This window comes from Liolophura sinensis, chromosome 9 (assembly GCF_032854445.1).
Source record: "Liolophura sinensis isolate JHLJ2023 chromosome 9, CUHK_Ljap_v2, whole genome shotgun sequence".
In the NCBI taxonomy this organism is placed as follows: Eukaryota; Metazoa; Mollusca; class Polyplacophora; order Chitonida; family Chitonidae; genus Liolophura; species Liolophura sinensis.
Genome location: NC_088303.1, coordinates 19711406 through 19734999, shown reverse-complemented (window position 1 = coordinate 19734999; position 23594 = coordinate 19711406). Strand labels below are relative to the sequence as shown.

Below are 23594 nucleotides of genomic sequence, written 5' to 3'. Positions count from 1 at the left end.
TCAGCCAAATTATAAGAACACACACAACTATTTTAGTCATCGTGCTGAAATTCTCTGGAGTCTTTTTATGGAAAAAAACATCGATTTTAAAGTAAACAAACCATAAATTTAGAGACATGACCACCATAACTTTTTCCCCAAAGTTTCATTTTTGCATGTTTTCAAAGCCTTCTGCATAAACAAACCGTTCTTATGAAACATTCCAAAATATGGCATACATTTTAACAAGGTACAAATTGATGCATTCCTCATTGAGAGTAGTGTTAAATATGAAATAAGAGTGTTTTCTCCGGAGCATTTTAATGATTATAAATGTACAAAAAGTATTATGCCAAGGTATTTTGGCAATCTGCTTCATGTTTCTGTAGAGGTGTCAAAGCTTTATGACAGGGTATAGTTTTACGAGGTGACTTAGGAAGTGTACACCCCTCAGACTGCTGTAGTATACCTACTATTAGGTGGGTGGACAGCTTTATCCAGCGTCATATCAGCCGTGTTCTGAATACCAGACGGGTGAAAACTTCACTTCACCAGTAGTGGTAGGCTTTAATGTACCATTGTAGTAAAGCATTAAGTAAGTGCATTTCAATTAAGTTATTTACTTTAGACTATTTATAAACGTGTTTGGCAGACACGTTTCAACCTTGTGGTAGGTGTTAAGTATCTGTCTCCTGTGCTGGTACGCTCACAAACGGACAGGGGCTAGCTGTTTTTATAGAGTCGTGAACTTCATAAGCAATGTACTTAGAGCTCCTCCTCTGCTTTCATATTCCAGTTTTCCATTCCAAGGAAAACACATTACTATCTGAAAAAGTGTATGAAATCTTCAGTGTCCCCATTGTAAATCACACCTGCAAGTACTAGAAGAGAATGGTACAACTTTAATTGTCTGTATAACTCATTTTTGTTCAGTCAATAATAACTTTAACAAATACATGTATTTGTACGGATAGACCCACATGAAGTAACATTCAAGAACTTTCTGTTATTGATTTCAAATTTTTAAGTAAATCTTCAGTCGAAAGAGATTTTTTTATGTAAATTTGATTATTCCCTCATTGGTTTTATACTTTATAATAGCATTTGTATTAATGAATGGTAAAGAGTTTTCTCCTGTACATTTCAGATTTATAATCTTTTAATCTTTAAAATTTACTCTTCCATACAAGGAAGTGATGATGTTCATGAAATAATTTTAATGACTTGAGAAAGGTGCAGCTGTTTCTAGTCGCTGTAGATTTTGTATATGCTTGTTTATTGCCAGTTTATTATGTAAAAATGGCAGGTTACATAAATATGCATGAATTTTAGTTAGAATATTTGATTATCTTACGTTAAATATCCTGTCTGGAGAGATTTTTATCAATGTTATTGTCTTGGCACTGATTTTCTGTTTCATTAAAAACCTTTTTTGAATATGACACCTGTCATCAGTGACACAGTTCTGCTACTTCACACTCAGCCACAAGTGCAGGATGTAGGTGAATTACTCTAATTTTAGTCATCTGAAAATGGGTTTTTGAGGTTAAGCGTGTTGTAAACCTATATTTAGCTAGATTCTCATGGCTATTGAAGGTTGGTGGTCATGTCATTGAAACACATTTAAAAATTACAGGTAGGTAAATCACCTGTATCTTACCTGTCAAAGTACCTGACATGTCCCACTCATAACATCACAATTTAGGTTTATATGAATGTGGAAACAGTTATCTTCAGCTTGATTTCCGGTATTTGACGACAACAAATCAATTATAGCTTCAGATGTCCAACACTCAAACGTAAATAAAGGAGATCGTTTAATCTGGATTATCAGGTCTAAGGGTTGGCCTTAAATGTTAAAAAAATATAATCTTTATTAAACTGAGGTGGACAGATAAACCTCCATCTTTTGACAGTTTAAAATGTTTTTCATCTGTCTGAAATATGAATTTATCATTCAGTGAAAGTCAGATAAACAGGTGGGAATTACATATATGAACTGTAAGGGGTATTACTGTACACATAATTAAGTCACTAGTTTATGAAAAGAGTAGACATTTTTCTACATCTGTATTTCTTGTGCACATATACAGTTATCTTGGGCATTTCAAATCTCTAACACATATATTGTCATAGCATTTTATGCTGTTAATATCAAGTCAGATTGTCAGAGTTGAAGGTGTATTAAAACAGGGGGACTTGGTAGTAGACCTTCACAAATAAACTAAACATACACATAATAATAATGAAAACATTCCAAGGCACCAAAATGTACTTCAATCAAGTTCGACCGTTGTGGTAATGGAGTAATTATCCTGTGTTTCTAACACTAATAAATATGGCTATTGACAGGTGTGAGAACATAAACATTGTAAAACAGGTAGTTTAAAATGAGAACAATGTTTCATGAGATTTTGAGGCACATTGAAGTTTTGGCTGATATCTGCTGTGTTTCACCCAGATTTTAGCATTCTTCCATTAAGTGACACATTTTGCATGATTCTGACTGATATATCCCCCTTATCGAGCTATTTAAGAATTTTTTGTAAGTTTAACCAAATTCTTATCAGAAAAACTTCAAGTGTTGGCATCAATAGTATCATTTTAAGGTCTTTTTGTGCTCCTGAAAGTGTATTTTTACATACTTTGTACCAAACTTAAAGTGAACTACTTCTGATTTAATTATCCATTTTCTTATGAAGACGGTATCGCATGAACACATATCAAATTGTATTATACAAATGTTCAACAAACGTGGACCAGTAGAAGATTTCACTGTCAGTTATCTTGAGCTAGTTCATTTTTACAGTGCATATACACTATCTTAACATATAAAATCAGTAAAAAGAAAACCGGAGAACATCTGCTAAAATAATTGTTTTCAAAATAAGTTTTAATATCAACTTCTTGCCAGCTAGCAGATATATGTACTTAATCCTACAATACACTTAAGTTTCACCCATGAACCTGGTTACAGTCATACAGGTGATAGATAACCTTCTAATATTACTGTCATTCTTCAACCTGTTCGCAGTTTGCAAGCTGTTTATTCAAGCATATTCTGAAAGCATTATTCTGTGCAGGCTGATAAATTTGTGAAATCCCTGAAATTAGCCATTCTAGCCTTTGTAGGTTTGCCTCTAAGATCTAATGATAAATATACATAAATTGCGCTGAAAGTTGCTCTTTCATGTGTGAAAACGTTGAGGAATTAGGGTTTATCTTATAATGTCCTATTGAGACATAATGCACCGATGAAAATAATAAATCATTCAATCCTTATTTGAAACAATTTGAGGTATAAATTGGTTTTCAAGTATGCATAGAAATATTAATTTTTCTGTGGCTGAAAGTATTAAGCATTATCATGAGATTTGGAAATATTGGTTGGAACAGAGTTATGGTGGGTGTTTCAGTGGATCACCAGGTCTGAACCCTATGCCATGGGAACTACAGAGTGTTGAAGGAAGGTTAAAGGATACTGTTGTTGGAAGGCAGTGGAAATGTCAGAGGTGCTGGCAAGTGAAATTGAATTGTACTACAAACAGGAAACGTTAGCAGGTTGTTTATTTTCACTCACCATTATTGAGGTGTTTTGACAACTCTCCAATATAATGACATCTGTGAAGTTGTTACAGTGGACATGTGGTATTAAGCACGCAGTTGACATTATTGTTGTGTGCAGTAAACATCGTATTTATAGGCCACAAAAAGAGACTCACACAGTGGCTTTTATGGTAAAAAGTGGCTCCTGTACAAATACACCAAAGGAAACACTAGATGCTTCAGCTTGTTCTGATGGTCAACCTTAATAAATTTTGTAATGTAGTATTATAAACATAAACGAACTGCAACCAAAAATTATCTACAATGGTTTTATATCACCTTCAAAGAAGACTATAATTTGACAGACATGGTTTTCTAAAGTCTCATAAGAGGTCATTTTGAGGGTGTACAGTGGGTTCAGTGTTTGAGAAGGCCATATATGTGCATGTATTTGTGGGACTTAGGAGAAAGCAAACAGTGCCATGGTACTGTATCAGATAACTAATGAAATCACTCAGGTATGCGTTTTCACACAGTTCTTCTTACCAGTTAGATTTATCATAAGAAGGAGGGATTTGGAGACATATGGACTATTAACCAGTCTTTGGAAAACTCTAGAAACTCCTAGACACTGAACTCTCTGGTTCTCAAGTACTAACAGTGATTATATCTATGTGAAATAAAATGAGGTAGTAACCGTTAAGCTAAGAACATTGGTCTACAAGCCTGGTTTGATGAGATCGTGTGGTTGTTTATATAGGATGTTCCACAGCATACATTTAGCTATCGTATTCTGTTATAATGTCTCAAGCCTTGAATATCTCAGGTAGAAAACAGCAAGGAACGTATTTATACTTTATAAAGTGGAATCTGGGATTGCCATGTGAATTTCCCGCCAATCAGAAAACAATTGCGTGTCATCATATTTCACTGGATTTATGCATGGGTGTCTTTTTTTATATTATAGCTAGTATCAATTTTCTCTCAATTACTCAATTACATTGAGTGCTTCAGAAGTTATCTTGATGAAGCTACCTGTTCTATATTGCAACTACATAGTGAGAGTCAGGGTCATTAAGAGCTGCAGGAATTGAGAGGGTTTGATCCTCTGACTCCATTGACCTTACAATGCCAGGTGGGTGTGGTGAGAACAATAAGGACAACGGTGAATGTGAAGTTGAAATGTGTTAAACTTTCCAGAAAACTTGAGTTGTCGGTCTTAATTGCTGGATCTGACTGTCCACCACCGGTGGTCATCCATCTGGTGTATGAGATCCAGGCTTAATTACCATTTAGCCGAATTCAGCGAGGCCCCTTATATGGAATAGTGCATTGCTCTGTTTGGATGTGCAGTTAGAATCTCATAAACCCACGAAGCAATATCTTATAATGTGATACATTTTGGGATAAATCCAAGTTTTCATAGGATTATTCCAGGATGGGATGATTGAGGTTTAATTGGGTTACATTCTCCGATTATCTCCAGCTGCTGGTTTCACCTGACACGTTTGCCACTGAATTAACTCGATAAATTTCTCAGAGGATTGCTTGATACCCTTTCATGCCGTAGAGAATTTAATTTAGACCAGTGATGAAAGAAACGTGAATGGGCTTAACTGTCCATCATAGCAACTTATGGGATCAGTGTTATTCGGATTGGTTTTAAATTAGTGGAAATCGAAAACGTGTGCTGACATAGGAGCTGGGCTGTAACATCTTTGTTACTAGAAATACAACATTCACAAATGGGTGATACATTCTCTGGAATATTTTTTTTTGCTTTGCTTGATTAGATTTCATTATCGTTTTGGTTTTGAAGCCTAAATTTGACATTTCCGTCATTTACATAAGTGAAATTATGACATTCCTCTGACTTTTCTGGCTCTAGCTGCCTATTATGATTATATTATAATATATCCAGCTTGCAAACATTAATGACTGTCACAGATATACATAATTACATTTTGTACATTTACACATCTTAATTTACTTGCATTACTGTATTTCTTCAAGTTTTTGCAATTTGACCTGATGTTGTTTGAAGCATATATTTTAAGGGCATTTCTGTGCCTGTAGACTGAAAATATTGTCTTTTCTGTGAATTCTTGATGTACCACAGGTTAAATTATTGTCATAGTCAAAAGCTGGATAAATTGCGATCAGATTTGCCCCTTAAGCATACAAAAAGGTTGAAGAAAGAGGATAGGGCCATTGATTAAGCAGGGCCATTGATTATAAGTAGATGACACCATTTGATCTTCAACAGGTATGTTGTCATTATATACCTGCAGACAATCTATGTCTGATGTTTCATGTATGCAGATGGTATTTTCTCTGTGTATTGTTATCAGTCAGTTCTTGTCATATCTGACTTTTCGGGACTTTTTCCGTTCAGGGAATGTTTACCCTAATCCAGCAGTCTTTCCAAATTCTGAGACTGTTTCTATTACGTCTGGAACACTTGAATCAACAAGGCTGTGATAGATGATCTCAGCAGAATGGCAGAGTTTCCAGCAATGGCATCTGGTATGACTGTTACATTGCTGTAATGTTATCACTGATCTCAGCTGAAAACCCATATGGTCCAATACTAGCAGTGTTTACCCGGGGAATTGACACTATCCCATGCTAATGTGTGTGAATGGTAGCCAGGTGAATGCCAGGTGAGACTGATGGCCTGGTGACCCCAGTGTATAAGACCCCAGACAACATGACCCCAAACAACATGACCCCAATATTTTACTGCTCATTTGCTGTAACTCAGCACACAATTGTTGTCTAATTTTAACTTGGGAGTGGCTGTGGGTATACTAATACCATGTGTTGAATACTCATAGCTGCACAGCAGTGAGCAGTGAAGTAAGCCTGGAGAAGGTTGGGTTTATGACCTATAAACTGAGTTTATGTCTAGAGGACAAGAAGGATTTCCTCGCTGTCTCTGTTCTTGGTGACTGTAAGTGGTCGGGGATGCTCATGTAGCAATTTAAGTGGTCTAATGTTCATTGAAGACCTCTTGCATTCCATCATTATGACATAGGTGTAAATGGTAAAGTTTGTCAAAAACTTGCCACAGTACAGTGGTTCACTCCAGGCTGTCCGATGTATGTCCGACTTGTATGATGGTAACTGGTTACCATCATACAAGTGTATAATTTTTGAGCATGGTCAAGTCCAGCTCATTCTGGCTTCCTCTCAGGCTGTAAGTGTGAAGGTCTGCCAACAACCAGTGGATGGTGCTCTTCTCGGTTTCCTCTCACCATAATGCTGGCTGCCATCATTTTAATGAAATGTTCATGAGTGCGGCGTAAAAAACATCAATCAAATAAATAAATAAATTCTTGGGCAGGATATTAAACGACAATCAGAAAGATAAATAAATAAATACGTGGAGGTGCAAACGTTGAGGAAAAAGTCACTTTAACTGAAAAAGTAAAAATCATGTTTCTTTTCTGATATTGTATATCTGACACCATATGATGATCTCTCTGCAGTTAGGGATGTTGATGACGGAGGAAGAGGACTATGTGATAGAGCCTGTGCCCACACGACAGAGGATCCCCACCCCCCTCTCCCAGCAGACCATCCCTCATGTCATGTACAGAGCCTCTAGCCTCAGGCAAAGGCCACGCCACTATGAGAGCAGAGGATGTGAGTCGGACACTTTTTTATCTTACCAGTGTATTTGTCAGTGAAAAAGTTAACAGGAAATTGTAACAGGTGTGCAAGAGATTTTGGGTATCACATGCACCAGTTATATGCCATCTGCTTAGCGGTAGTTTTCCAATATATGGCAAAGCAATTAAGACATTTAAATAAATGACAGAGACACTTCGAATAATTTCTGTTTTGGTGTATTTTTATCTCAAAGTAAGAAATATTGCTATTCTCAAATTGTATATAAAGCTATACTGTGATGAATATTTGTATATTAAAAGTGTAATAATAGATTAATAGACTGATTGCCAATTTGGAACTATTTTGGCTGTCACCATAACATATTGTGGAAAAACATGTAGTCCTGTAACTGCAATTTCACCAGTGCATGACAAGTTTAATAGCTGGTTCAAGTAAAACCCTCTCACAGCTGTAGAACATCCCGAATATGTCCTTCAGAGCCAAGAGGCCACTTAATGGACAAAACCTAAGGCACGTGTACTGAGGTACGTCCCACAGGGCATAGCCGCCCCAGGGTGTGAGGAAATAAGGGAGTCTGTGTTAAAGGCAGAGCATCAATGGTGTGTCGATAAAAACCAGGTTAGCGGGTTACCAGTGCTGGTGTGCTAGTACAATGGCCTCCCCTGCTGCTAGACACTCTCTCATGAAGGACATTTCTTTCCTCCATCCAGCCATTAAACCTGTGAGGGTCATGACTTTCTTTCAAGGTCACTGAACCGCAGGACCTCCTCAAAGTATGCTGCTGAACACTTTTGTTCGCTTTCGTGATGATTCCCAGTAATTGCTCATTGTTCTGCTGGTGGATGCTGACTGAAACTGTCCGCTTCATCCCTGTTCTTAGCCATAATTTATACCAGCACTTTACACTGGCTACTTTTTTGACACCTCTAGGGCCATCTGCTAGAGTTTTCCACAATGGCAGCTAGAACAACTTCTGAATGTAACTGCATACCTGACAGGGAATTAAATGGTACTGGCAATTAAACTTCCCAAGTGGACAGTACTGGTTCAGTCATTACGGGCTATTCCTGTTAATATAGAAAGAGAAAAGTGATCTTGTTTTCACGGATTTTCATTTATACCATGTGCTGTTTAAAAATCCAAAATATTGCATAACAAAGTTCTGACTGAAGAACAATTTATGGTAAGTTGAAACCAGATACGGGAGATAAATGGTAGATTAAGTATGGAGGATATGAAGACACCTGACAGCTCAAGCTTGTGCATGATGATATCATCATGATGGTACTTTATCAAGGACTTCTTCTGCTGTACCTTTCTCTCAAAACCCTATTTTTCCCGCCATATTTCAACAACACACGCTAGTTAGGTTATATAAGTGTGAAACTGATCCAGTGTTAGTTGAACTATAATGAAAAAAAATATATATACATGTATGATCTTCCAAAAAAAAAAAGAGTCAAGAAGAACTTGCACATAAGGTTATGCAAATTTGTTGACATTCTTGAAGCTGATTGGTCACACCAAGATTGTGTCTCTTTCCAGACAGTCAGTATCAGTCAGGGAGACCTCATCGGGCAGCGGCGTTAGAATGGCCATTTGATCGACGCAGACGGAAACGTGCTGCGTTCAAGCTGAGCCGGGGGCTAACTGCAGAGCTCTTGGTCGTGGCTGACAAGTCTATGTACCATGCTCACAAGTCAGATGACGTCATTATGTACATACTCAGCATTATGAATATAGTAAGTATACATGCTCACCGTCATGAATATAGTAAGTATACATACTCTGCATCATGAATATAGTAAGTATACATACTCTGCATCATAAATACAGTAAGTATACATACTCTGCATCATGAATATAGTAAGTATACATACTCTGCATCATAAATACAGTAAGTATACATACTCTGCATCATGAATATAGTAAGTATACATACTCTGCATCATAAATACAGTAAGTATACATACTCTGCATAATGAATATAGTAAGTATACATGCTCAGCATCATGAATATAGTAAGAATATACACTCAACATTATGAATATAGTAAGTATACATGCTCAGCATCATGAATATAGTAAGTATACACTCTCAACATTATGAATATAGTAAGTATACATACTCTGCATCATGAATATAGTAAGTATACATGCTCAGCATCATGAGTATAGTAAGTATACACACTCAACATTATGAATATAGTAAGTATACACACTCAACATTATGAATATAGTAAGTATACATACTCTGCATCATGAATATACTAAGTATACATGCTCAGCATCATGAATATAGTAAGTATACATACTCAGCATTATGAATATAGTAATTATACACACCCAACATTACAAGTATGGTATTATATATTATATTCATAATCCTCAAACAGCATTATGAATGTAGGAAGTATACTCATGCAACATTATGAGTATAGTAAGTAGGAAGTATGTTCATGCAGCATTATGAGCATATCCACACCCAGCATTATGAATGTAATAAGTATACATACTCAGTATCTTGAATATAATAAGTGTTACACTATTAAGCGTTGTGAATATAGTAAGTATACACACTTAGCATTCTTAATATACTTTAAATCTTCAACCTTTTCAACCACTTTTTTTCAGCAGAATTTATGCATATAATTATTGTGAAAATTATGCTAAAATGATTGGTGTGTGTCATTAAAGATAAAAGCTGTTCAAATTATTTCTCTATACTCCATAGTTCTCTCAGAATATTTGAAAATATTGGTTGCATAGTTGGTTGAAAAGATTGAAGAATTAGGGTAGTAAATATACATACTCAGCATTATGAATATAATAAGTATTCACACTCAACCTTATGAATACAGGAAGTATTTACTCATAATTATGAATATAGTAAGTACACACTTACAGTAATGTACACACTCAGCATTAGGAATATACATGTAGTTATTGTACACATAAACTCAGCATCTTGAATTTGGTAAGTGTACAAACTCAGCATTATGAATGTTGTACACACACACACATACATACTCGAAACTATGAATATTGTAATTTAAAAAAAAATAGTACAGGAAACTGTTACTAAAGATTAATACACCTGAAAATTCTAGTAATAATGTTTTCACCTGTCAGTATATATAGTGGTTTTGTAATCTCCAGTATCCATTACAGACATTGTAAAGTCCATGCGAGTTAGGATGAAAGTTTACCTGTAATCAGTAGGTCTGGGTGGGAAATTAAATGACAGGTAACATGTGAGGTGTTTAGGGAGACTGTGTTTATAGTTCCTTAAAAGTAAGTGGCACCAGTTGCTGTCAGTCTGCACTTCCTGCCTTTCTCCACCTACCTGTGCTGATCAATCAGCAGGTGAAAACAGCTCTTTGATATGACACCCCATTGTCTACAGGTGACAGTGATGATGAATTGCCCATGGTAACATTCCCCACTTCCTCTCACTAAAGTGTCAATTTTCATAATTCATGGGTGTCCTTTGTCCCTTGTTTTTGTAACAAGGAAATCATATTTTATTTCACTTTTTATACATCGGTGTTTGTGGAATTTTCTTGAATTAGTGATGTATAGTTATGGACTCTTTTAAAACTTTTCTCTCGTCTTTCGGCAGTCGTACACAATGCTTCCTGAGAAGAAAAAAATAATCTGTAAATAAGTCGTAATGTGGTCGGATTTAATGGGATTAAGTATCCCATTTGTCATCTGCCATTCCGACTGTAGTGGCTTCTGTGGTATACAATTCTCCTGTTGTCTGTTACCTGTCATGTTCCATGTTGAAGCATTGGCCTGATTAGTACCTGTCATACATCGTTAGCCTTAGTCAGCATATATAACACATATAACACATATAGATTTTAATAATAATATATCATTCAGTACATGAAGTAAGTGTACACATTTGTGGTCAAATGTTTCTCATAATTTACAATACTTTTCAGCCTTAGTTTAGTGTATGTTTTTGGTATCGCATTTGACAATTTACAGTCAATTTTCTGAGCAATAACTGAAGGTCTATGTGAAACCTACCTTTTCAGTTTTTCAGATGAAAAATTATAAAATTAATATTCCTCACAGGAGAATAATTATCCTGAATTGTTTATTTTTTTTTGAAGTGTTGCTACAGAGGTACTTGTAGTTCAAAGTCACGTGTAAGGAAAACCCACATGGCTGAAGACACTGTTAATATATGAACATCAGTATGGTTCAGTGGGAATGCTATTATTTCTGCTTCTGCTGAGTATATTGTCATATGTTTGTTACATTATAGAGATGAGTTGTTATCCATCATAATACTAATAGGCTGTGACAATGCAGTGACTGTATTTCACTTTAAGTGAGGCAGGTTATGATGCACTTTCAGAAGCCTAGAAAGCCTTAAAGTGCTACTGTTTATGACAAACACTTTTTATGATGAGAAATGTTAATCAAGCTCCACAAAAAATGCCCTACAAGTTGGATGAATTTTTCACAATCAGGCATTTGAAAGCCGCTAAATTTGGGTGAAAAACAGTATTTTTCTTTAATAATCAAGAGGTATATACACGTAGCAGCTTTAATGTGTAACTTGGACTTGCTTTTTCCTACTGATGATTTGATGTTTTGTTTTCGCTTGTTTCAGGTATCTCAGTTGTATAAAGACAGTAGCCTAGGCACAACTATCAAAATTACTCTTGTGGGATTGGTTATCATGCAAACAGATGAGGTAGGACTTTAATTAAGGGTGTAGCTTATTCAGCTGTCATGACAAGAAAGGTCATGCAAAGTTAAAAATAATACCAACGTCAATGGGGTACAATGTTGTATCTGAATTATTTCAGAACTTCCAAAGCTGCTGAGGTGTACCTAAGGTACAGGGCCACTTAATTATTAAAAAGCCCTCAAAGTTTCAAATTGAGGACTCTCTGGCCTAGGTTGTTAGCATGTCAGTAAGGTGCAATGACCCCACAGCCAGTCACCAATGTAGTCGCTGTGAGCCCAGCCCATGCTGGCTCCCTCTCTGGAACGGTCAGGCAGCAACCTACAGATGGTTGAAGATTTTAGACTTTCTGAGAAACATCTACTTAGTGTTGATTTTTTTCAAAGTTCTCAAGGTGTATCTGAGGCATAGAAATATGGTTGAGGTGTACTCGAGGTACAGTAAACCTCAGACAGTGTAGAGGTGGTGTACACCTCATGTATACCTCACTCTGAAGTGCACGAGATGTACACCCTATATAAACCCCATATAAACCCCATCTACCCCTTTTGTGTAACGTAAAATTCTTTTTGATCTTGGTTGCACTAAGCTAGAACCAAGAAGAAGTGAAATTATGCCGAATTTTGTAGCATATGATTTATTTGTTTGTTTGTTTGATTAGTGTTTCACATCACACTCAAGAATATTTCACAATGGCATCCACATCGTGGTGGGATGACACCAGTCAGATCCTGTGTAATTGAGCTGAGCAATTACATATATGTGCTACAAATGAATGACTTATGTGTTTTGTTTTGATTTCAGCCTAAGTTGAGCATAAATTACCATGCTGGCCAGACGTTGCAGAATTTCTGCCAGTGGCAGTCCGGGGTGACCGGAACATATGGAAAGCATGACCACGCCGTGCTGCTTACCTCACTAGATATTTGTTCTCATAAAAACCAACCCTGTGATACTCTAGGTAAGAGCTTAGTACACTTTTGCGTGTTGTCATTTACTATACAGAATCTTATTACACTGAGAATGATTTCACACATCATCTCGACAATGTTTTCATCCTCAAATATGGTACTCGTTGCACAATGCTGACTCACTTGGCACTCAGCACTGAGAAGTTAGAGCAAACGACAAGGAAACAGGACTGAGTGGGCTACGGTGTCATAGCAGTGTGAATGGGCAGGATGTCCTGTCTGGTGTGTTCAGCATAATACTTCAGTGCCAGCAGCATTTCGAAGACAAGGACTTATCCCGGCGCGAGATGAAAAAGTACCTTCCTGATGATTCCTCCTACATGCATACTTCTCATCCTGAATACCTGATAATGATAATGAAATGAGTAGAAAGAATGGCGGTGGTATAAATGCAGTGGTTAACCTTGGAGATTGATGAAGCAGGCTATGTGAAATGTTTTTGTATTTTCATCAGATAAAATGATATCACTGCGTTCACCTTCAGAGATATTAATCTAATTATTACCATTGTTTATTAACCTATTTCATTGTTTAAATTTTTGCTGCTACCTGTAATTTTACTGTCTCTTAAAGTTTGAATTTAAACTGTTTTTAAAATCAAGTAAATATGATAACAATATTGATGATACTTTACATGTTTTATGATTTAAATGGCTAACTGAAAGACTGGACTCAACTATTGTGTCCAGAAAAAGGCAGATGGGTGGTTGGCAGAATGTGTATGTCACATGACTGGTTGATGTCACTCAGGTGTGGCCGTATCTCCACTGTTAGCCAGCTTTCCATGGCCACTGGCCTCCCGCGCTTCACTGAACACAGACACGCTTATAACACACATCCAGTTTGTCTTCTCATTCGCACTCCTTTGTGAGGATGTGTTGACAAAGATTAAAGCAAAGTGAACATTAACTTTGTTCCCACTGTCCCACTGACAGTGACACCGTTCCAAAAGAAGCTCTGTAGTATATGAGACAGAACTCGGGGTGTAGCCATGGCAACCTTGGAGGCATGTGATCAGGGGGTATATGCTGATATGGTGTAAAGATATCCCCAGATAAAGATCAGCCCATAGATACAAGGTTTATATCACATGACCTCAGATTGAAAAGGTTTTCATCACTTCTACAGCGCCATAGTTATACAGCCTACAAGGCTGTTCCGGAAACACCTATTTTTTTTTCAAATCTAAAGATACCTGTATTGAATTACAATTTATAACAGACACCTGAATATAAGAGAAATTGCAGTTTTAAGGTTGTTTTCAAAGCTAGCTGTTATTCAAGACTGTAAGGTTGATACAAGTTTATATGTGCCTTTGATCAGATAATGTCATACCTTGTAATTGTGAGATGTTGAGCACAAAGGCCTGAGGCCTGGGGACTTACCTTCTGCTTTGTTGATCAAGGTAATTCATTATCAGTAGATTTTGATTAAGATTAATTTTTAGGGGCATTAGAGATGTGGTCTCTTTATCAGAGCTGGAAATACCTTCTTGTGAGTCACTTAACTACAGGTACTTTATTAATTACTTAATCATGTTAAAGCACTAAATAAATTTTCTTTTAATTCTTTTGTACTCTAAAAGGCCACAGATAGTAAGAAATTTAGTAAATTTAAGGCTAGTGGGTGCTGTGCAAGTAAAAAATAAACTGGTTAGGGAATTCCTTCAAGCAAAAATAATGTAGGCCTACCATTTAAAAAAATTCAGATGTTGGTTAGGATATTAGGATGATGTGAAGGGATGGGCAAGCATTGTACGACTGGGGTAAGGGAAACTCCATCCTTATCACTGTACTGCGTGATGTAATTGTTTTCTCTGTTACTGAATTCATCCCTACCAAATATAGGGCTTTTTTCTGTCACAGGTGTTACCCCTATCAAAGGGTACCATGTGATTGTTTTCTCTGTCACAGGTGGTACCCGTATCAAAGGGAATTATGTGATTGTTTTCTGTCACGTGTTCCAACCCTGTGGAGAGGACGATGTGATTGTTTTCTCTGTCACGGGTCCCAACCCTGTGGAGAGGACGATGTGATTGTTTTCTCTGTCACGGGTTCCACCCCAGTGGAGAGGACGATGTGATTGTTTTTTCTGTCACGGGTTCCACCCCTGTGGAGAGGACGATGTGATTGTTTTCTCTGTCACGGGTTCCACCCCTGTGGAGAGGACGATGTGATTGTTTTCTCTGTCACGGGTTCCACCCCTGTGGAGAGGACGATGTGATTGTTTTCTCTGTCACAGGTTCCACCCCTGTGGAGAGGACAGTGTGATTGTTTTCTCTGTCAATGGGTTCCACCCCTGTGGAGAGGACGATGTGATTGTTTTCTCTGTCACGGGTTCCACCACTGTGGAGAGGGCGATGCAATTGTTTTCTCTGTCACGGGTTCCACCCCTGTGAAGAGGACGATGTGATTGTTTTCTCTGTCACGGGTTCCACCCCTGTGGAGAGGACGATGTGATTGTTTTCTCTGTCACGGGTTCCACCCCTGTGGAGAGGACGATGTGATTGTTTTCTCTGTCACGGGTTCCACCCCTGTGGAGAGGACGATGTGATTGTTTTCTCTGTCACGGGTTCCACCCCTGTGGAGAGGACGATGTGATTGTTTTCTCTGTCACGGGTTCCACCCCTGTGGAGAGGACGATGTGATTGTTTTCTCTGTCACGGGTTCCACCCCTGTGGAGAGGACGATGTGATTGTTTTCTCTGTCACGGGTTCCACCCCTGTGGAGAGGACGATGTGATTGTTTTCTCTGTCACGAGTTCCACCCCAGTGGAGAGGACGATGTGATTGTTTTCTCTGTCACGGGTTCCACCCCTGTGGAGAGGACGATGTGATTGTTTTCTCTGTCACGGGTTCCACCCCTGTGGAGAGGACGATGTGATTGTTTTCTCTGCCACGGGTTCCACCCCTGTGGAGAGGACGATGTGATTGTTTTCTCTGTCACGGGTTCCACCCCTGTGGAGAGGACGATGTGATTGTTTTCTCTGTCACGGGTTCCACCCCTGTGGAGAGGACGATATGATTGTTTTCTCTGTCACAGGTGGTACCCGTATCAAAGGGAAGGATGTGATTGTTTTCTCTGTCACGGGTTCCACCCCTGTGGAGAGGACGATGTGATTGTTTTCTCTGTCACGGGTTCCACCCCTGTGGAGAGGACGATGTGATTGTTTTCTCTGTCACGGGTTCCACCCCTGTGGAGAGGACGATGTGATTGTTTTCTCTGTCACGGGTTCCACCCCTGTGGAGAGGACGATATGATTGTTTTCTCTGTCACAGGTTCCACCCCTGTGGAGAGGACGATGTGATTGTTTTCTCTGTCACGGGTTCCACCCCTGTGGAGAGGATGATGTGATTGTTTTTGCTGTCACGGTCACAGTTTTCCCCCCTGTCCCCCTGTTGGATGTGATTGTTTTTTATTTCACAGGTTATGCTGTTATCCAGGGGATATGTGATGTCTCTACTCTATGATGTGATTATTTTCTCTGACACAGGTTATGCCCCTATCCAGGGGATGTGTGATTCGTCCAGGAGCTGTTCTATCAATGAGGATACAGGACTGGCCACAGGATATACAGTGGCTCATGAAATGGGGCATAAGTGAGTGAGAATTAAGCACCTTGTATTCTTAGTAGCGGTAAATCTAATACCTCAGGCTTAGGTAATGATAGAGTACATACTTGTGCATGCACTACATTTCCTCAGCCATTAAAGCTTTCCTTGAAAGAGCAATTTTCGTTTTGACTTTTACACCCTTCAGTTTGATTTTACACCCGTCAATTTGATTTTCCACCCTTCAGTTTGATTTTCCACCCTTCAATTTGATTTTGCACACAAAACATATAGGGCTTGGGCTGCTGAAATTTCAGGACTTCACAAAAAGTGTGTGTCAGTCTACATAGAATAATGCCCTCAAATTACATCTGAATAAACATCTTGTAAACATGTGAGAATATTGAAGAATTACAGTAGCAAGTAGCTATGATTATATTAATGGTTATGGGCACGTTTTAGCCTGGATTAGGAAACATTAGAGACTTTCAGTGAAAAGTTCAACTTGTAACTTTAGTAGGTAAAGTAATTCTATGTTGAAGTTACAAAGATGAACTTGTGACTTCTAACTAAAGATCTCTATTTTTGAATTCATCACTTAATTGCTAATTCAGCTACTGCTGAAATTGTTTTCTTCCAAAATCGTATGCTAGGTTTCTTCTGACCATAGACCATCATGATGACCTATCATGCCTATTAGATAAATTCCCGTATCACCCAACCTATCTACCGACTGTATGTGGTCCAGTGTAGTGTAGTAATAGGTGTGGATATGAAACTGACCTAGTGACTCAGATTTTAACATTCCAGCCCTTAATTCTCTCTTTATGTTTTGAATCTGGAATTATTTTACCACCCAGATTTAAGGCAGTAGCAGTACTAGACAGTCTGCAAGGCCTTTGATCAACAAAACAGACCGTATACTATATGCTATTCTGTGTCTCGATGCTACCGTATGAAATTGTCATATTTGACTAAATTGTCCGTGTAGAGGGACCAACATCCTGTGTCCCACCCACAGCTATGGTAGTACTATATACTCATCTGTGGGGATGTCTGGCTATAAGCCCTAGCTTCAGCACCCTGGGGGTTCCAGCCGGAGACCCATAAACCCAGGGGTTATACATTGTAATACTTACTGCAGATAATCATACTGTGCTCTGAGTAGCCTGTTTTAACACTCCATCGCCATTCAACAATATCATGCACAGGGACATCTTTGTTCTCTTTGATATTTAGTGCTAATGCGTCTGTATTGATAAGTTTAATGTGCACCTCTGCTGCTCTTTGGATGACAGGAATTTAGATATACTATATAGTGTGGTAAATATAAAGAGCAAAAGCTAAGATTAAGTTTGCGAAAATTGATAAAGTGTGAGGCCTTTGAAGTGTTAGTGTATTAAAATGAGTTCATCTTTTCACTAGGGTTTCTCACCGTCGAGCAAGCATTAAGGCAGCTTTTGTGCGAGGTGCTAATAACTGTGTAAATGCGTGAAGAGAAATGCAATCTTCATGGTGGTCACATATAGACACTGGCAGCAACTCTGACCACCCAAGTTGGCATTTACAGTGAATATGAGGAAGATTAAGTAACATAAATATCAGGGTATTACTTTCTGTAGGAAAGATGAAAGTCATTATTTTCTAAAAGCCTGAAGAAAAAATGAAAATGTATTTTTTGCATTTCCATAGTCCGAGAAATAATCTCAAAAGTGTTTCAGAGAAGGGATATTTCTTTTTTTATTGTGTAAAAATAAGACACTGAAGATGTATTGCTTTGTCACATCAACATATACACTGGAGATGTTTGTCTTTTGTCTTTTAACAGAAATCATTTTATACAAAATGGTTGATGTACATCTGCCAACAGAAAATGTAGGCTATCTTATCAATCAGTTTTTAGAGATAATGTATTTGTGTTGGGGTAACTTTTAATTTGTTCTTAATGTGCGATGGTTTCTGTCACCTGTAATTTAGGAACATTGCTGTCAAGAAAAGGAATTACCCTAACTCTTTTGTGTCACCTGGTGTGCTGTTTTTAGCCATCATACATGTAATTGTAGTGGGCATATTTAGTTTCTTTTTTTTCACACGGTTAGTCTGTCTAATGAACAATCATATCTTTACTTTTTAAAAAAAGTGGGAGAGAAATGTAATTCTTTGCTTGCAGCACTACTAAAATCTGTCCTAAAACTTGAAAAAATTAGGATAGTCATGAGTTCAAGTGAAATAAATACATATACAAATATACACGTGTGCATAGCTTGCATATTCTTGGTATGTTAAAAAAACAGTGCTACTGTTGTTGTGCAAAGCAGTATATTGATATAAGTGTATTATTTTCTGTTGTCACCCATGCGGTCCCTGTGAGTTCAAGTCCAGCTAATGCTGGCTTCCTCTCCTGCCATACGTGGGAAGATCTGTCAGTGACCTACGGATGCTTGTGGCTTTCCCCCGGGCTCTGCCCCGTTTTCTCCTACCATAATGCTGGCCGCCAGTGTATAAGAAATATTCTTGAGTACAACGTAAAACATCAGTGAAAGAAACAAATAAAATAAATAATATTTTCTGTTGTTTTATTCCTGAAACCTAAGCTTGTGCTTTGATGAAGTATACTCATGTTCATGTTCTTACAGGGTAGTTGTCTTAAGGGAAAAGCTTCCACAAATGAAATCCTTAAACAATTAAGTTTTACAGGTGAACTTTATAGGGTTAACTGTTGGTTGAGCATGTTGGTTATTCCAAGTACCAAAGTATCTCTGTTGTTATTTTGGTTAACTGTTATTTGAGCATGTTGGTTATTCAGAGTACCGGAGTATGTCTGTTGTTATATGGGTTAACTGTTGGTTGAGCATGTTGGTTATTCAGAGTACCAGAGTATGTCCATTGTTATATGGGTTAACTGTTGGTTGAGCATGTTGGTTATTCAGAGTGCCAGAGTATGTCCATTGTTATATGGGTTAACTGTTGGTTGAGCATGTTGGTTATTCAGAGTACCGGAGTATGTCTGTTGTTATATGGGTTAACTGTTGGTTGAGCATGTTGGTTATTCAGAGTGCCAGAGTATGTCTGTTGTTATATGGGTTAACTGTTGGTTGAGCATGTTGGTTATTCAGAGTACCAGAGTATGTCCGTTGTTATATGGGTTAACTGTTGGTTGAGCATGTTGGTTATGCAGAGTAAGTCCGTTGTTATATGGGTTAACTGTTGGTTGAGCATGTTGGTTATTCAGAGTACCAGAGTATGTCCGTTGTTATATGGGTTAACTGTTGGTTGAGCATGTTGGTTATTCAGAGTGCCAGAGTATGTCCGTTGTTATATGGGTTAACTGTTGGTTGAGCATCTTGGTTATTCAGAGTACCAGAGTGTCTCTGTTGTTATTTTGGTTAACTGTTATTTGAGCATGTTGGTTATTCAGAGTACCAGAGAATGTCTGTTGTTATTTTGGTTAACTGTTATTTGAGCATGTTGGTTATTCAGAGCACCAGGGTATCTCTGTTGTTATTTTGGTTAACTGTTATTTGAGCATCTTGGTTATTCAGAGTACCAGAGAATGTCTGTTGTTATATGGGTTAACTGTTGGTTGAGCATCTTGGTTATTCAGAGTACCAGAGTATGTCTGTTGTTATATTGGAGGTAGCCTTGGTATGTTTCATGATGGAGGGAAGGATATGTGCCCACACGCCACAGGCACCATCATGTCCCCCAAACTGACCACCGGGGGCAAGGGAGGCATCTTCAAATGGTCCAGCTGTAGCCGTGACTACCTCATTAAATTTTTACAGTAAGTTTCCAATTTTATGGTTTATGGCTATATAATCCAGCTATAAATGTACCACTGCCGGCCCCAGGATCACAAAGCTGTCTTAGACTTAAGTCAGACTTAATCTTAACTTGTGGTATTATTCATGAGCTCATATTTGAAGTAGAGTGCTGATTTTTAATTCCTAAGGGTAAAAATAAACTTTCTTACCATAGTCAAAATGTTAGCACAATAAATGGTCTTGAAGAGAAGACACAATTACTTCAAAAAATGTAAAAAAGGATATAGGACATAGTTATAACAGAAAAATATGTAAAAATTCTATAAAGTTTTGAAAGCTGAGAAAATGAAGTTCAGTATTGGGGATATTGCACTGACGGACAATTCACTCCGAGTAGCCATGTTGTAGAAGCCCTTATGAACTAGGCCAGTCACTAGCGCTGAAAGGATGATGTGATAACTGTCTGTCACGGCAAAAAAAAAAACTATTAGCTCTTGATTGTCAGTGTAGTTTCTTATAGTGAATAGACAGATATCGATGCAATAAATCAGATTTTGCAGTTTAATTGTTAAACTGATGCATTTTGGATCATACATTTATGAAACAGGGAACAGCGAATGTCTGCCCTTATGGCAGGAAAACTGCCTCGAAAGAGTCATTGCTTGAAGAAAACTGTTAGGCATTATTTTTCCATAGCGTAGTCAAATTTATTACGAAAATATTTTCTCGAAATCTGCATGAAAGAGTATGTTATAAATCAGAAGTTACTGCTGTGATTGGTAAATTCCCTAATGTCGGTACAGCCAGCTAGGCATAATTCAGGTCAAAGACAAGGACTAGCAGGACCTCTGAAAGACGGTGGCTGTGTCGACGAAGAGTGGCTAGGTACTGACCATCATTTGCTATTTATTTTTTTATTGATATAAGAGGTGTAGAATTTCTTTAATATTTTTAGAACATTTCTGAAATACTACTTCATTAATTAATAAAGTAGTAGCTGACTTATCTTTAAGACTGCTTCGTGATTCTGCTAAATGTCTTAACGTTTGCTTGGGGAAGGCTTAATTAGGAATAAGTCTTTGTCCTTGACTGAGTAGAGTGCTCTGTCTGCCTGAACCCTATTAACATCATGATTTAATGAGGCAGCGTCGTATTAAAGTACAATAACATGATTGGGACAGTCCTTGTACACATATTTTCAGAGGAATATGTTGGAAAATGGTACATACTTATTATAGCAAAATTGATGTAGACTGTAAAGAAACTTGCACCAGTTTATTCAACATTGGGTTATTATATGCTGTGTTGGTAGTTCATGTGTGAATTTCTCAGATTTCTCAAATTGTGTCTTATATTTCAGTGAAAAAAAATAATGCAGTTTTCCTACATTGTATTGCCTGATCATTGCATGTCATGTTTGCAGTTTCCAGGAGAATTTCTGATCTTGTTTGTTTATATTTCAGTACACAGCAAGCAAAATGTTTGTGGAAAAGCTCTCTTCAGGTGTCCAGATTACGTTTTCCTCAGAAGTTACCTGGCGAGATCTATGATGCTGATCAGCAGTGTGCTTGGCTGTTTGGGAAAGGTTCTAAACACTGCATGTACAATGTGGGAAAGGTGAGTGCACACAATGTACCTGTTAAACTAAAAGTCACAGGATGTACCTGAAAGTCAAGGATAGGTGAGTGCGAGATGTACCTATAAAGCTGAAAGTCACTGGATGTACTGACTGGGATGTACTTGAATGTTCTAAACACTGTATCTACAATGTGGGCAAGGTGAGTGCAAGATTTACAATGTACCTGTAAGCTGAAAGTCACTGGATATACCTGACTGGGAAATGTTCTAAACACTGTATCTACAATGTGGGCAAGGTGAGTGCAACATGTACAATGTACCTGTAAAGCTGAAAGTCACTGGATGTACCTGACTGTTTGGGAAATGATCTAAACACTGTATCTACAATGTGGGCAAGGTGAGTGCAACATGTACAATGTACCTGTAAAGCTGAAAGTCACTGGATGTACCTGACTGTTTGGGAAATGATCTAAACACTGTATCTACAATGTGGGCAAGGTGAGTGCAACATATACATTGTGCCTGTAAAAGCTGAAAGTCACTGGATGTACCTGACTGTTTGGGAAATGATCTAAACACTGTATCTACAATGTGGGCAAGGTGAGTGCAACATGTACAATGTACCTGTAAAGCTGAAAGTCACTGGATGTACCTGACTGTTTGGGAAATGATCTAAACACTGTATCTACAATGTGGGCAAGGTGAGTGCAACATGTACAATGTACCTGTAAAGCTGAAAGTCACTGGATGTACCTGACTGTTTGGGAAATGATCTAAACACTGTATCTACAATGTGGGCAAGGTGAGTGCAACATGTACAATGTACCTGTAAAGCTGAAAGTCACTGGATGTACCTGACTGTTTGGGAAATGATCTAAACACTGTATCTACAATGTGGGCAAGGTGAGTGCAACATGTACAATGTACTTGTAAAGCTGAAAGTCACTGGGATGTACCTGACTGGGAAATGATCTAAACACTGCATCCACAATGTGGGCAAGGTGAGTGCAAGATTTACAATGTACCTGTAAGCTGAAAGTCACTGGATGTACATGACTGGGAAATCTTCTAAACACTGTATCCACAATGTGGGCAAGGTGAGTGCAAGATTTACAATGTACCTGTAAGCTGAAAGTCACTGGATGTACCTGACTGTTTGGGAAATGATCTAAACACTGTATCTGCGATGTGTGAAAGGTGAGTGTGAGATGTACAATGTACCTGTAAAAGCTTAAAGCTAAAAAATTTGGCAAAGATGATCCAGTAATTTATCAATAAAGGTGAAGTCCACCTGATGCTGACCATCTTGTACATGGAAAAGTGAGTCTGTTTTTCACACGTCAAATTCTAAACAAAATTACTAATGCATGAGTGTGGCACCTTCTACTATCACATGCCTTTTTGCTAGATTTGATGGATTTTTTCACATATGATTGAATGATTTCTGTTTGATCATCCAGACATGCAGTTATTAATTTTTAAGTACAAAAATGTCATGACAGTTTCAGAAACCTGCACTGATGAAATTTACAAAATAAATGTATTACACTTTGTATGTGTTACATTTTTTTTGTTTTTATGTCAATGGAAAAGCTTCAACAGTCGCAGGTGCTGGGAACATGATATTCTCAGGTGGGGAGGGATGGGGGGAATTTGTCATTTTTCTGTGCTGTGCATGCTAGCAGTTCAGATGGGTTAATTTATGGTTCTGTAAATACAATCAAAAGGTGTTAAAAGGCAGAGCAGATACAGACATTTAGAGTATTATCAGCATGATAAGGAGTGGAGTGTTAAAGATGCATATGTTTAAAACAATGGCAGTATGAGCTGGTTAAACATAATAGGTGTTGAGAACAATGGCAG

General features: G+C 37.9%; 2 protein-coding genes across 2 annotated transcripts in view; both read left to right on the top strand.

The window, feature by feature from the left end:
- Positions 1–14874, top strand: part of LOC135475677 (A disintegrin and metalloproteinase with thrombospondin motifs 16-like) — a 47327-nt gene extending 32453 nt beyond the window's left edge. The window contains exons 4-8 of the mRNA XM_064755606.1: positions 7017–7209; positions 8707–8903; positions 11791–11874; positions 12673–12829; positions 14705–14874. Coding sequence (XP_064611676.1) covers positions 7017–7209; positions 8707–8903; positions 11791–11874; positions 12673–12829; positions 14705–14874 — 801 coding nt within the window. The remainder of the gene's footprint in view (positions 1–7016; positions 7210–8706; positions 8904–11790; positions 11875–12672; positions 12830–14704) is intronic.
- Positions 12718–23594, top strand: part of LOC135475676 (A disintegrin and metalloproteinase with thrombospondin motifs 18-like) — a 32299-nt gene continuing 21422 nt past the window's right edge. Inside the window, exons 1-4 of the mRNA XM_064755605.1 lie at positions 12718–12829; positions 16332–16437; positions 20026–20173; positions 21617–21770. Of these exons, the coding sequence (XP_064611675.1) occupies positions 16335–16437; positions 20026–20173; positions 21617–21770 (405 nt within the window). The 5' untranslated portion in view covers positions 12718–12829; positions 16332–16334. The remainder of the gene's footprint in view (positions 12830–16331; positions 16438–20025; positions 20174–21616; positions 21771–23594) is intronic.